At 35.7% G+C, this 14,182-nt stretch overlaps 1 protein-coding gene and 1 long non-coding RNA gene across 2 annotated transcripts in view; one reads left to right on the forward strand and one right to left on the reverse strand.

Moving 5' to 3' along the window:
* The window catches only part of LOC132205872 (protein O-mannosyl-transferase TMTC2), a 189,796-nt gene that overhangs the window by 144,468 nt on the left and 31,146 nt on the right, over positions 1 to 14,182 (forward strand). Inside the window, exon 8 of the mRNA XM_059635221.1 lies at positions 10,537 to 10,622. Within this exon, the coding sequence (XP_059491204.1) occupies positions 10,537 to 10,622 (86 nt within the window). The remainder of the gene's footprint in view (positions 1 to 10,536; positions 10,623 to 14,182) is intronic.
* The window catches only part of LOC132205873 (uncharacterized), a 111,948-nt gene that overhangs the window by 20,122 nt on the left and 77,644 nt on the right, over positions 1 to 14,182 (reverse strand). The window lies entirely within an intron of this gene.

Consider the following 14,182-nt stretch of genomic DNA (forward strand, 5'->3'; position numbering starts at 1 on the left):
AATTTTAAAAATTTTGAAAACAAATAAGTTTTTTTATCTCAACAATTAGTTTTTTATATTTATTCAATAAAATACTTTAATTTTTATTTTCCACTCTCATATAAAATCAGAATTTACCTATTTAAAACTCGTTCGAATCAATATCTTTACTGTTAGCTGGTCAAATTCACAATTTCTCGCTGGCAGCCGCATAATATATAAAAAGTCGCCACACTGATGCCTGAATTATGGCTGTTGGGAGCCCAGAGATTACCTTATAGCTCATCTCTCGCTCTCCCTGCCTTTGATGAGCAAAAAGTTAAACACTCTGGCAAACAATCAGGGCGGCTTGCCGAGCGAGCAAGTAATGCTGGCAACCGACGAACGCTCCAGCGGCGCCCTAAAGTGGCTCCTTCTGCAGAGAAATGCAGCCTTTGTTCTCTCTCTCTATAGCTAAATGTACGGTATTTGTAGTAGCCGGCAGAGTATTTCAATATCCGCTCTCTTGCTCGTTGCAAACAGCAGCCAAACTTGTGTTTGCGCTCTCTCTCGGGTCGAATCATTCGCTCGCGCTGCCTATTTATCCAGAGCTTATTTCGCAACGATTTGCTCGACTTCCGCGTTTCGCTCGCGTGCCTAAATAGGCGAATGTGTCTCGAGTGTATGATTTATGACCTCTTAAAATACTGTGTGCTTGTGAGGAGGTCAAAGTCAACATGAGTTGGTTAGCTTTTATTGTATAGCCAATCTTTTTACTCTAAATTGGTTAAAATAAAATATTTTTACATTTGCTTTTCTAAAATTCAAAGTTATAGTTTTGGAACAATTGATAGGGAAAATTGTTACACTTTGGATTTTTGTATTATTTATTTGTACAAACAATTAACATGATTTTTAAATTTAAATTTTGCAAACGAAAGAGATTAAACGTAAATTTTTTACTATTTTTGTATATTCTCTTTCACAGATTTATTTTTTATAAATTTTAAAACGACCAAAATCAGCTAATTTTGATAAAAAGAAAACACTATCTCAATCTATCACAGTTTGTATGAACGGAAAATAAGTGTAGATTTATAAATTATAATCTTAGTAATTGACTCGATTTATCTTATTTCATAAATCATTGAATTTTATAATCATGGTATTAATTCTGAATAAAATAGCCAACACCCCGTTTCAACATTTAAACGTAACAAAAATTTGAAAATAAGAGCTAATTACAAGCACTCTGTTCAGCAGTAGTAACGGCGCTAATTACGAGTTAATGGACTGTCGCGCGTGGAAAAACGCATAAATGTAAATTCCATCGGCACGTGAAACCGCAGAGAGAGGGAAAAAGACCACGCCTGGTGCACGGAAGGCACTTAGCGCTGAAAGACAATTACAATACGTAGGGAAAAGCAGCGACATAAAACACATCCATGCGGTGCATAATTAAAATTTTAATTTGTCACGAGAAAGAGAAAATTTCCACTCGGCGAAGCGTGATGCGACAAAAGCCAACTCCCAGCTGTGAGCGGTCATTGTTTTAGGAAGGAGAACATTTAAAAGAGTAATCAAGGAAAATTGAAAATATAAAAATGAGGTTTTAATGGCAAGTTTTTTATTCTCATAATTATAATATTACTTATTTGCGAAAGTTTTCACAAATTTAAATGCAAAAAAAAGCAAGTAAATGTTTATTTGAAAGTGTTTTGCGATTTGTTTTTCATTTCTCACTAAAAATTTATTTTTGCTGAAGTCCTTCTCATACTGATTATAAAACCAAATTGTGAAGAAAATGTGCAATAAGTCGTCGCCAGTCAGTCTGCGTTTGTGGAAAATATCAACCAGCATTTTCACAACATTTTGAGCTGCTATTTTGATTTCTCTCTATTACATTTTCCACAATTCGAAGACCAGAACCAGAAAATGTTTTAAATCTTGAATTTTTATAAAATAAATATCTTTAGATTACCATAGATCGATAAAAAAAACTATATATCACTTTGAAACAGTTTCAAATTTTCCCTCCAAAATCATTTGAACTTTAAAGTCAACATTATTATTTTAACCGATTTTAGTAAAAGCAACATTAATCTCCCTAGGGATACTAAATCATTTGACTGGTGCATATTTTGCGATGGTGATTTTGAGGCCGCTCATGAAATTTTGCTGCATATATGGTCCTTTAAGCCACTTGCAACACCGTCACATAATGGCAGGAGCAAACACCGGCTTTCGGGGCCTTTGTTCGGTACAACAATCGCCTAATTGGCACGCGGCCGAAATCCGCGAGTCTTAATTGGCGGCGATTATCGCCGAATTTACGAGCGCAGGCGAACAAACAAACTGGAAATAACCGCGCCGCTCGAACAAACCGCGCTCGCCGGCAACCTCAAAGCCCGTTCAATCAGAGTGCAGGCCGACCGCACGCGTTGCCAGCTTCTAATTATTTGCCAAGAATTTTATCACTTAATTGAAGACAGCGGGTGCCGGTGCTGCCAGCGGTCGGCTGTGGCGTTCTAATCTCGTTACGTTCCGAAAGTCCGCAGCATCTTCTAATTACCACTGCATGGCCGCACCTCCCGCCCTTTCGCGCGAGCAACTTTGCGAAACACAATTACAGCGTGCGCCGAGAACGGATCTGGCCTCATCCTCCTTTTTTTCCCATCCTTTTCTCCGCGCACATCTGCCCGCGCTGCCGACAAACCAAATTACATTTTCATCGCACAAGTTTCACTTCCGAATAGATGGAGAGGTTTTTGATAGATTTGCGCGTCACGAAAGTTTTTTCTGCGCAACTGTCAGTCAACATAATCACATCTTTGCTCTCTTGGTGTTCACTTAAGTCAAAAGTTTTTAATCAGAGCTGAAAAAAGAATAAGAAGAAAGGGGAAAGAAGATATTAATGATTTTAAACACCTTCTTAATTTTTTTAATCTAAAATTGTTTAAGCTTAGGAAGTGAATGGTGGGAGTAATAGGGTCGAAAATTGAAATGATTCATGGTCTTGCGTTTACCTCAAAAAGTCAAAATGTAGCCCAAGTACATCCCCCTGTCCCCGTTTGCATGAATTGCTGGAGCCAAAAATTAACAATAACCTTTCCCAAACCTTTGCTTTCAAACTCAAAAATTTTAGCTGGAACAGTAGTTGATTTTTTATTTTCTCAGATTAAACAACTAACGTAAGAAAAAAATAAAAAATTTCATGCAGCTAATTTTTTTATCTGAATCATATCATATAACACTGGGTGGGTCCGAATATGAGAGAATCGATTCTTGCAGCGATTCTTGAGAAGTAATTCTCGAAAAGCGATTCTCAAGAAGTGATTCTTGCGCAAGGATTCTCATGAAACAATTCTGTGGTGGTTCTTCAATGGCAAAAACGTTCCTCGAGAAACCTTGCGCGAGAATCGATTTTCTCATATTCGGACCCAATCATTGATTTTTTTATCAGTGTTAAGCATGGAATTTCAATGATGCAGGATTTTTAAAAGAAGGGTAATTTTTTATGCATGGGGGAAGTGTTAGTTGGCCGTAAAGCACGTCGCAAAAGTTATTTGGCACGCATTATGCTAGCTCGTGCAAAATCTCTCCGGCCGGGCAAACAAGGGCCTGGTGCGAATCAGCGCGATTTATTCGCGCACGACTCCATTTGGAACAAATTCCAGCTGCGATAAAGCAATCACGCGGCTCCACAGGTCTTGGCTGCAATTTGGCCAGCAGAGACAAGAGGATTTGCGTTCGGCCTCCAGCACTTATCTAGATTACTTGGTTCGGCGCGCCAGATGTTGCTAGCTATGAATATGCAGGCGCCGGCGATGACACAGCACGTATGGAATAAATTGGAGCCGCCAGCCGCCCCTTTTAATTCCATCTAGTCCTCCGCACGGTCGGAGGCCTGCACCCACGAAGCCTCACGCACACCTGCCGCGACGTCTCGAGTTGCGCGGTTATGCAACCTGCACGACGTAGATGACAGACTTGTTGCATTTTAAATTCCACGGAATTTGAATAATTATTATTATAAATTATCACAATTTATTACACATTTAAAAACTTGATATCAAAAATAAACCAAATCAAATTTTTTTATTTCTCTTTAATATTGAATTTTCTAATTAATAATTATGTTTTATTTGATTTTTATGTAATAATTTTATTATGCTATTTATTATAATTTTAAATATTTACTTTCGGTGTAGACTTTTGAGATCTAAGGAAATTTTTAATTTAAATTATAAAACCTGGATCAGATAATTTGAATAAATGAAGTTCAAAAAACTTTGGATCAAAAGTGATAAGAAATTTGACAGTCATAACTAATAACATAATATTTGAGAAAAACTATTAATAATAATGACATTTTTATTTTTAATACTTATATTGATTACCAGATTTAATAAATCTTAGATAATTCAAAGTACTATGTAATTGTGAGCTAAACTTGCACCACTGCTCCTTGCCCTCAAGTTAATACCCAAGCAAGTTGCAGTTTACCAACAACTCATGCAAACTCTCGGCTAAACCGCTTTGTGACCCACACTGGCTGCATGGCAGGCCAGATTTTTGTCGCAGGCCGCAGTTTGGCGGCAAAACTTGGCATTCAAAGGGCGGCCTGAAAGGAAGGCGTCGCCCTCTCGCACAAAGGCGTTATGGAATTGTGCTCATTATTAATCGCCCTGGCTGTTTGTGTGTCGATAGAAAGGAGCTGGAGTGAGAGAGAGGCGAAATGGCGACAAAGCTGGCGGGCGTTCGCGATGCTCGCTGCTCCTTTGCGCCCACCATTATTCAGTGCAGATCTCTCACACACACGCTAGCAACTTTGGCCAAACTTTCCATACGTGAAACTCGGCGGGCGTTTACTCCGCACGTTCGCTCCGCTGCACTTAATTGCCGCCTTCTAAGGTGGGCCACTTTTTGTCTGAAAAGAAATAAGAAAATTACTTTTTTTAACAAAATAATTTTAGATTTAGAAAAAAAATCAATAAAAACTTTATGAAAATAATTTTATTTTATTATTTAAGGTAATGTTTTAATAAATTTAATTCTAGAATTAAAATATTTATTATTGATAATTGATATTTTATCTGCTTAAATTTTTTTACAATTAATCATTATTTACTGGTGATCATTATTTATATCTTTTTATTTTTATTGTTTTTAATCTATATATAAAACAGACTTTCTTAAAAAAGTAATAATTTTTCCCAATTGAAAATCTTTTACTGCTTTAGCAGGCTCTCTTCATGTGAAGTAACTGCTTAATTAAATGAACATGATTTATAAACTTATACAAGGGAACAATGAATAATATAGGCATAAATAATATTATGTAACAATATATCACTCATTACATTACTTATGCATCAGAAAATGATTTTAATAACATTTTGGAACAATTTTGGATACCCGCGTGACCTGACTTTGTTCGTTTGCAGACTTTTTCCGCCGCGCCTATGCTTAATTTCGCGTGAAATGTATTTTTTTGGTAGTCAATCCAGTAAGTTTTGTTCGATTCAGTAGCAAAAGTTTAAAGTCTCTATTGGAATCAAGTCGGAGAGAAGATTGAATTTCGGTGGGAAAGGATTTTCCCGGTGATTTGATCGATCAGCCAGCCGCGAAATTCGACTCTTGAGATTGCATCCGCAACGCCCGCGGCCGCTTTCTGCCAAATGAATCCGCCTCTGCGCGCTGCTGATGGCTCGGGATTTGCCCAAGCACTTTTCAATCACAAAGTCTTCCCGCACTTTTGCCGCCAGCGGGACTCGAGGCGAAAAATATCGCGTTTCCCAGTCGGTGCTGAGGCGGATTGCGTCGCACTTTTATGTGAGCCTGCATTGAAAGAGATTCTTGTTACAGAATCCCTAAAGCAAAATTTTTCTCATACCTTGTGCATTGCGCGGCTTCTAATTTCTTTTTGTAATTTGATATTTATATAATTGGAAATATGATGATCAAAATAATTTAAAAAGAAAATATAATAACAGAAATTTGAATATCATAATTTTTCATTGTAAAAAGAAGCATTGAAAATTTAATTTTTTTTATAAATTTAATAGCAACTTTTACAACAAATTTGCATAGAAAGAAAATTGATTTTTGTGAGAGAAACATTGAATTATTTTAGATTAATTTGCTGCGAAATTTTATTTAAGCTTCGATTCCCATTGCAGCCTCAGTGATTTTCTCCATCTAGAACTGCAAAAATTGGTTGGGAGCCGCAAGATTTACATTTGAAAAACAGGGTTTCTTTGGATCCCAATTTGCCCCCAAATCTTCAATACAAAACAATTTTTTTTTAGAGTCATATTGTAATTTCTGGAATAATGGGACAATTTTTAATTCGAATTCGTATTTGGAGAATACCTCGTTTTACAAAATTTAAACCCTTCGAAACCAAAAAACTACGGTGTGATTGTTGAAACTCCATCTCTAATTAGGCGTTGATTGTCCTCGATGCGTGACGGGTCACCGAATTCAAAATCAATGGCGCGGCACCCCCGGCACGACGAGGGGTGGCAATAATTACTTGCGGTCTCGGGCCGAGAGCAGGGCGGGCACCGCGGGCGCTAATTAGCAGCCTAATTGGACGCCTCTTGCTATTGACTCGCCGTTAATTAAATTCCGCAAGTGCTGTGGCAGCGGCGCCGCCACCACGAATCAATTAAGAAAACAGCCGCCGGAAAATTTCCCAGCCAATTTATATTCGCTGCAATAAGCAGATGACTTTTCAGACTTGTGTGTTGCCGACCGGCTCTTAACACCATCGGATGGATAGATGGATGTGCTGCTGGCGAGCATTGTGTGTGTTTTATATGCCGAGCCGGTATGTTGCTGTGAAAAGAAGCAGCAGGGGAAAGTCGACAAGGACGCCCTCAGATATCCCGCGGGAAATGTTTCCGGAATGAGAACACGGCTGTAAAAATTTTGACACGTAGAAAGCGGACGAAAAGGGAGGTTACTGGGAATTCATGGATGTATTGGAAAATCGACAACTAATGTATTTTGCGGAATTGCGACAAAATATTATGTATGTGATAGAGAAAAAAATTATCCGTGATAAAAAACTATTCTCACTGTCTAATTTTAGTTGTCTAAAGATAAATTATGAGCTATTGACATAGTTTTATTATTTCTTATTATTAATATTGTTTGATAAAATCCACCAACTTAATCTGTCATATTTAGAATACACTTTTTATTTAAATTAGTACAACATTTAATAAAAGAGAAAGATCAGTAATATAATATTTGATTTTAATAAATTCAATTAATAATAATTAGCAAATAAATAGTTACTTTTTGAACTTTAAAATGTTTATTTTAAATAATAATAAATTTACATTTAAAAACGTTGTTAAAGAACTTGTATGTTTCCACTTAATTTGTGAATTAGACTAGTTTCATATAGAAGAGGTCTCGTATAATAGTAATAATAAGTATTTGAAAACCGTTCAATCGTTTTAACTAATATATTTTGAAAATATTCATTATATTTAGTAAAAATAAAAATTAAAATGTAAGTTCCTCAAGCGACAACCAAAACAAGACAATTGCTAAAATTTCTTTCCAAGTTTTACCCGATGCAACAATGAAATTTGGTTTATATTGTCGCTAGCTTATCAGAGGAAGTACCAGTTTGATGATGAACACTTTGGATTGGCCCAGAACTAAATTGATTATAAACCATTGTTGCAATCCCCTTCCCTCCAACCCCCGGTTTTACCAACAAATTTCTTAAACTTTCAATGCGTTCTGGAAAGAGTTATTTCTATTTTTTTTTTTTACTACTTGCACTTGATATCAAAAGTTCAGTTTTCAAGAACATAAAAGCATCAATCCATGATGGAATTCTCAGAAATGCTTTCAAACTTTGCAAAAGATTTCCACCCGCCTAGGGACGTTTCAAACAAAGAAAAATGCAGTGTCGGAGTGCCCTGGATGGTCTTTTTCTCTTTCTCTCACCCACTTTTCTCTCGGAAACAGACGAGTGTTCCGCGCTGCATTTCTTTGCCAGGCGTGAGCAGTTTGCTTAAATTTGAATACATCTGCTTTATCGCCCTTTTCTTTTTCCTGTGCACTGTGCATACACATACACGTTCGTGTAAATTCCAAGCGTCCGGAAAAGAAGGAGTGCCATTCTTCTCCGACTCTCGCTGCCTCATGCACTCGCCGCCACAACAAATGACTGCCGCGGAATTTTCAATTTCAAACCGGCGTGCTGAGTAATTTGTAGAACCTGTCGTTTGCACAAAATAAAGAAGTGGAATGAACAGAAACCATTACTTTTTTAGGAGGATAATTTTATAAAAAAAAAAAAAAAAAAAAATAAAATTAAATTAAAAATTTAACCCTGACTTTTTGTATATTTAAAAAAAAAATATTTCAATTATTTTCACATCATTATAGAAATGGATAAGGCGTTGAATAGGCATTAGAAAATGATTTTAGCAATGAAAATTTATTTTTTAAACAAAAAAGATTGCGAAAGATTTTTAAAAACAATTTGCAAGTGATGTCTATCAAATATAAAAATGAAATAAATAAAACAATTTAAAACAAAAACAAAAAATTATTTTACTTTGTTGGCCGAAAATGATATTTAAATTAAAGTGATTTTCAAATTTTGTTTTAAAATTAAACTAAATTTTTAATGTTTCCTTCTGACATTCTATCTATAAATGCGAATCTAAGAATAAGAGAGAAAGCTTTTTTGGCTTGGAAGAACAAAACGGGAGAGGAACGAGCGGTTCAGTCAAGTGCGAGCTCTCAAGGAAGTGGCGTCTTGTTCTCCAACCGACCGGATTCTCCTTTGGACCCAAAAAGTGGAAAATGTTGCACAGGAAGTGGCGCCGTCGAGCAGCCATAAATCCTCCGCCCCGAGCACCACATATTCTCTCTTTTTCTCGGGCGCACATTTTTAATTTATCTGCTGGCTGCGATTTCGGATCAGGGGGCCAACGCGCAGAGATTATGGCCGGCCGCCGAGAAATGGCCAATAATACGTCTTTCCAACACAAGCAGTTGTTTACTTTTTCCCCGAGGGGCTATTTCGGATGTTGGCTCGCGTCGGATCGGCCATATTTCATCCGCGCGCTGTCCGTGCACCACCAGATGAGAAATGGATCATAATGGAGTGGCTAAAGAGTTCATAACAATGGCGGCAAAAGCGAGCCAATTGAGCTTTTCTTCACTCTGGGATAAAACACTTTAGATTTGAAAAATTCACTCTTTGACAAAATATCAATATATTTCAAGAAAATCTTGCTTTATTGGTTGGCAAATATAAAGATTCGTTTAAATTTCATGATCAATCCCGCGGCAGGATATTATTGAAGCGAAAAAGACTCCTATCAATAACTCATCTAGAAAAAGCCACCATTAAATTCAAAGAACTCAGTTAATTTTTATTATTATTGAATAATAAATGCACCATTTTTTTTCATTTGTGAGAATATGAGCAATATCTTAATGATTTCGTAGGCAAATGCCAAATTTGAGGCCTAACGTAGATGATCGGAATATAGATTTTCACACTTCTGATATTAAGAATCCTCTCAAAAACTATGCAATTTGTTCAACTTTCTAAATATTCTTATTTTTGGCGTTTGAATTGCAATTCAGCTTTTCCTTGTTGGTAAAACGTCATAAAATTGTTAAGAGTTATTGTTTTGCAGAAGAAAATAAAACAATATCCCACTCTACAAAAAACATGTACGCAAAAAAATGCAACAAGGAGAAAAGCTGAATTTCAATTCAAACACTTTCGTAGAATAATTTAGATCATCTTTGGATGTAAATAAAACAAAGTAAATTGAACCATTACATAAAGTATGACTTTAAAATTTTAATTCATGCTATTTCTTTCCAAGTAAAACAATGTATATATTTTTATTATTTTTTCAGATTTTTTTACATTAAAAATTTTAAATATTTTTTACAACATTTTAAAAATATAAATAAAAAACTTTTTAAAATGATGAATTGGTAAATGATCCTTTTAGCTCAAACATACTTTTTTCAAAGTTTTTTTTTTTGTAAATTGTATGATGCTGTATTGAGTCTGACATTAAAATTGTCATATATGTCAATAATATCAGTACCGCATTTTTGAACTTATTTTTATAAAATCGTGTTTATATATTATTGGAAAGTTGGAAATCATAAAAAGAGAGGAAGTTTACAAGATGTCAATAATACATATTCCAAAATTAACAAAACAATGCAAATAGCGTTTGTGATTTTTTTCGTTTTAGCAAATTAATAAAGTTCAATTTATTTTCAAATTTTTAAAATAATTGACAAAAAATACTTTTACATAATTATTCATATTTCAAGTCCTATCTAAAAACTGCAGAGTTGTCGCGGAAAGTGAGTCGCGTTCGCTTCTCGGCTATAGCATGTCGTAAATCATTTGTCAAGAGTTATTGCGTGCAGCGCTCTCAAGGCACAGAATATAAGAAAGTCATTCATTCGCCAACTTCTTCTTCTTCTCCTTCTCTCTCCTAGAAATGCGTGTGTGTTTGTACGATCGACTCTCTTTTTCAAGTTCTTTTTCTCGTGTTGCAGGGGCATTTTGCTGCAGGGAAGAGGCCTCAACGAGCAGGCCATCGAGAGCTACCAGAGGGCCATTCACTTCAGACCTAGATTGGCAGGTGAGTCTGACTGCCGATAACGGCAGCGCCGATTACCACGCTTAATGCATTATTGCCTCTCGCCCTAGGCTTCTTTAGCGTTAAATGTTTAATATTACCCCTGCTGTCGATGAAACCGCGCTCAATATAAACCCTATCCGCTCATCATGTGTGGTTTGAAACGTGTGTTCATAAATAAATTAATCTTCGCGGACGATCGTACTCAGCTTGGCCATCACTTAACATTCTTTCAAAGCCTATTAAGTGAATCAATTGTGATTTTCATAAAACTTGTAACTTATAGAATGCAGAAAAATTGTTTTACTTAACATTTACAAAGCTTGTAATTTAAAAAATATAAATATTTATTTATTTTAGGGCTAAAAACGACTTTTTGGAACTTTTAGCTGTATGTAGAGACTCTTTTACACCATTTATTTTGAAATTGACAAAAATTTCAGCTAATAATATTATAAAAAATTAACATAAAAAAAGCTTTTAAATAAATATCATTTTAAATTTTTGAACAGAGAAAAAGTAACAAAATATCCTGTGTAATTGCGATTGATAAAATCTAATTACTTCGTAAAAATTTATTTGCATTTCAATTTTTTTTTTTTTAATTTAATTCATTCCGTTTATTTTCCATTTAAATTCAAAATACGCTAGAGATTATTTGCGTGAAATTGAATTCAAATCCGCAATCAAATCGATCGAAAGCGCTAGCGGCGCCAAAACAAAATCAGAGTGGCGAAAGTAATTGCGGTTTTGGTCAAATGCGACCGCTGCCAGTTTGCATCCGGCGTATTTTCGCAATATTTGCAGATTTCGGGCCGTTCCAACCAATTACTCTAAAAGCCTCTCGCCGCGAAATCATAGACCAGATGTTGCGCACTAATTACATTTGGTGCCGCAATAAAAATTCTCCGCTTATGATATTCGGCGCAAATAAAATTGCCGCCGCATTAGGAAAGAGAATGAAAGAATTGTTTGGCAGCGCGAGTGCTCGGGACGCTTTATGTTTGCTCAACTTTAATGGTGTATGCTGAAGAGAGGGAAAAGTACTCGACACACTCACTCGGCTGCGGTGGAAAGAGCCAGCGAGCTAAATATATATTTTATGCCTTCTTTTACACGTGTTTAAGAGCATTTTCTGGTTTTCTCTCGGTCGTGTGCGAACAAAACGAGCCTGTCGTCGTCGCCGCGACTCTTTTTCCTCCTCTCCGGGCCGTATATATATATTTTTCTTCATTTCGCCCGCTTTCATTTGCACCCACCCGCACGAAAAACACACACACACCCGCCGCGAATAATGAGCCCTGAAAGGGGCATAAATTATTGTTATACGAAAAACGTATGTCCTCCTGCCACACACGTGCTCTGTCTGTGTTTTATGCGACTCGCAAACACACAAAGCCGCAGCTTATTATCAAAATTAACTTTTGTTTCCGAGAGAGGACACACAGAGAGCGTGCGTTTTTTCCTCCTTCCTCTGCTCTCCTCTGAGAGCGAAACGCACCCGGCCGTAATTAGCCGTAAGAGCTTTTAGAATTGATTAACTTGCTCCGCAGCACTGTTTATATAACCAAGGAAAGGAATTTGTCAAAGTGAATCATGTTTAAAACAAAGATTTAAGCGTGAAAAGTCGGAGCATAAAATTATATAAAAGCAACTTTTAATATAATTACTCTTCAAATTACTCACATGCATTGTTTAAAATATTTTTCCATCAATTACTTTTCCAGGAATTTAAAGTTAATTTATTTTTATACGAATTTTTATTTATTTAATATTAATTTGTTGAAAGCTGGTCAAATATAAGATAGATGTTATATAAATATGTCAATTTCAAAATTAAAAGAACAATACAAAAAAAATGGTGTCAAGTTTTACAATAATGCATACAGAACTATGTATTTCAAATTGTGCTTTTTTATGTTGTTGTTTACTTTATTATTGGAAAATTATCAATTTTTGGACAAATAATTGAATTTTTGGGCACTGAGAACTAGTTTTTGTTACCTGGAACATCTAGAATTTTCCATTTTCAAGCCACCTACGTCAGCTAAAATTAACAAACATTTGCTAATTAAAGGTTATCCGCTAAATGGAATTGCTTTAAGTTAACTTAATTCACACACAAAATGGGAAAAAAATTATTCCCCCAGGGTTTACAATTTTATATATTTTTGCTGGAAACCAACTCAATCTTACAAGCCAAAGTTTTCAATAGTAAAAACTTTCACAAATTTAATACAAAATTTATAATAAAGTTTATCGCAAAACGGTCCATTTCGAAACCGAAAATAGTTTTAGGAGAAGAAAATGTTGAAAACTTCTCCTAATTATAATTTAGTGGGTTTTTTTAGCTTTGCCGCCTGGCAGACAAATTGTGAGATTTTGAAAATTTTCCCATAATATATTGATGTTAATTGATCAATATATAAAAATCGAATTAATTATCCTGACAGAATGGTGCTAATAATAAAATATCATCAATGGAATTCTTGATTTTCGAACGTTTTCAACCCTCTAAAAGGAAAATTCAGACTCTCATTTTATTTCGAATGCGAATATTAAATTCCATCAGCATAAAAATAAATCCTTATCAAACATGAGTAAAAAGAGAATTCACTACGTCTACTTTGCAAAAAAAGAAGAAAAAAACTACCATTGGGTTGGAAAAATTCAATTTGAAAGTGTCTGAATCTGGTCGCAGCATCTCATTTGGCAGTAGGAAATGGCGGCATGAGAGGAAAAGATTGCGATAGGGCACGCGAAACACCGACACACAACACACATTTCTCGCCTTAAATTCATTTTGATTGCTCGTCGGGCGAAGCGGAGGGAACGTGCGTCAGAATAAATACGCGGAGAAAGCGCAAGCAGTGTTGTTGGTTTTCAAGCACGCACGGCCAACAATGAAAATTCCATTTGTTTGGTGCTCGGCCTGGGGAGCGATCTGGGCGATAAAAGAAGTCGTTATCTGCCTTCGGCGAACGACGTTTATATCGGCGAATGCATTACGGATTGTCATTAAAGAGGCGGGAAAAAATGGTTTTTAAATAATTGAGGCGACGCCGTAAAAAAAAAATGGCATATAAACCGCCCTATCCCGGAGCCACTCTATATGTATATGAAAATCGTTTGAAGTGGTGTTTGCGGCGTAAAAAGTTATCCAGCCGCAAACTTTAATTCCAGCCAGATAGGATATGTACGTACGCTAGGCTGTTATGCCCGAGTACCTCTCCTTTTAATACGCCCGCCCACGGCGCATTATAAAATCAAATTCCTCGCATTTTGCGGCGAATCTTGGACACGGGCGCGTAAAAAGCTCGGCTTTATTGCCGTCCCCAAAGTTTTACCTGCGCAAATTTTATGAGTCGGGCCAGTGATTTATTGCAAGTGATGACCCTTTTCACAAAAATTTCAAATTTAGTTCAAAAAAGTTTGTATATGATAATTTTAAAATTAATTAATGCCTTTAAATAAAATATTATTAATTTATTTAAATTTTTAACATTTTTTCAAATTTTATGATGATAAATTTTTTAATATGAATAATATAAAAATTAATTAAA

This window comes from Neocloeon triangulifer, unplaced genomic scaffold, assembly GCF_031216515.1.
Source record: "Neocloeon triangulifer isolate White Clay Creek 2 clone unplaced genomic scaffold, ASM3121651v1 ptg000003l, whole genome shotgun sequence".
NCBI lineage: Eukaryota > Metazoa > Arthropoda > Insecta > Ephemeroptera > Baetidae > Neocloeon > Neocloeon triangulifer.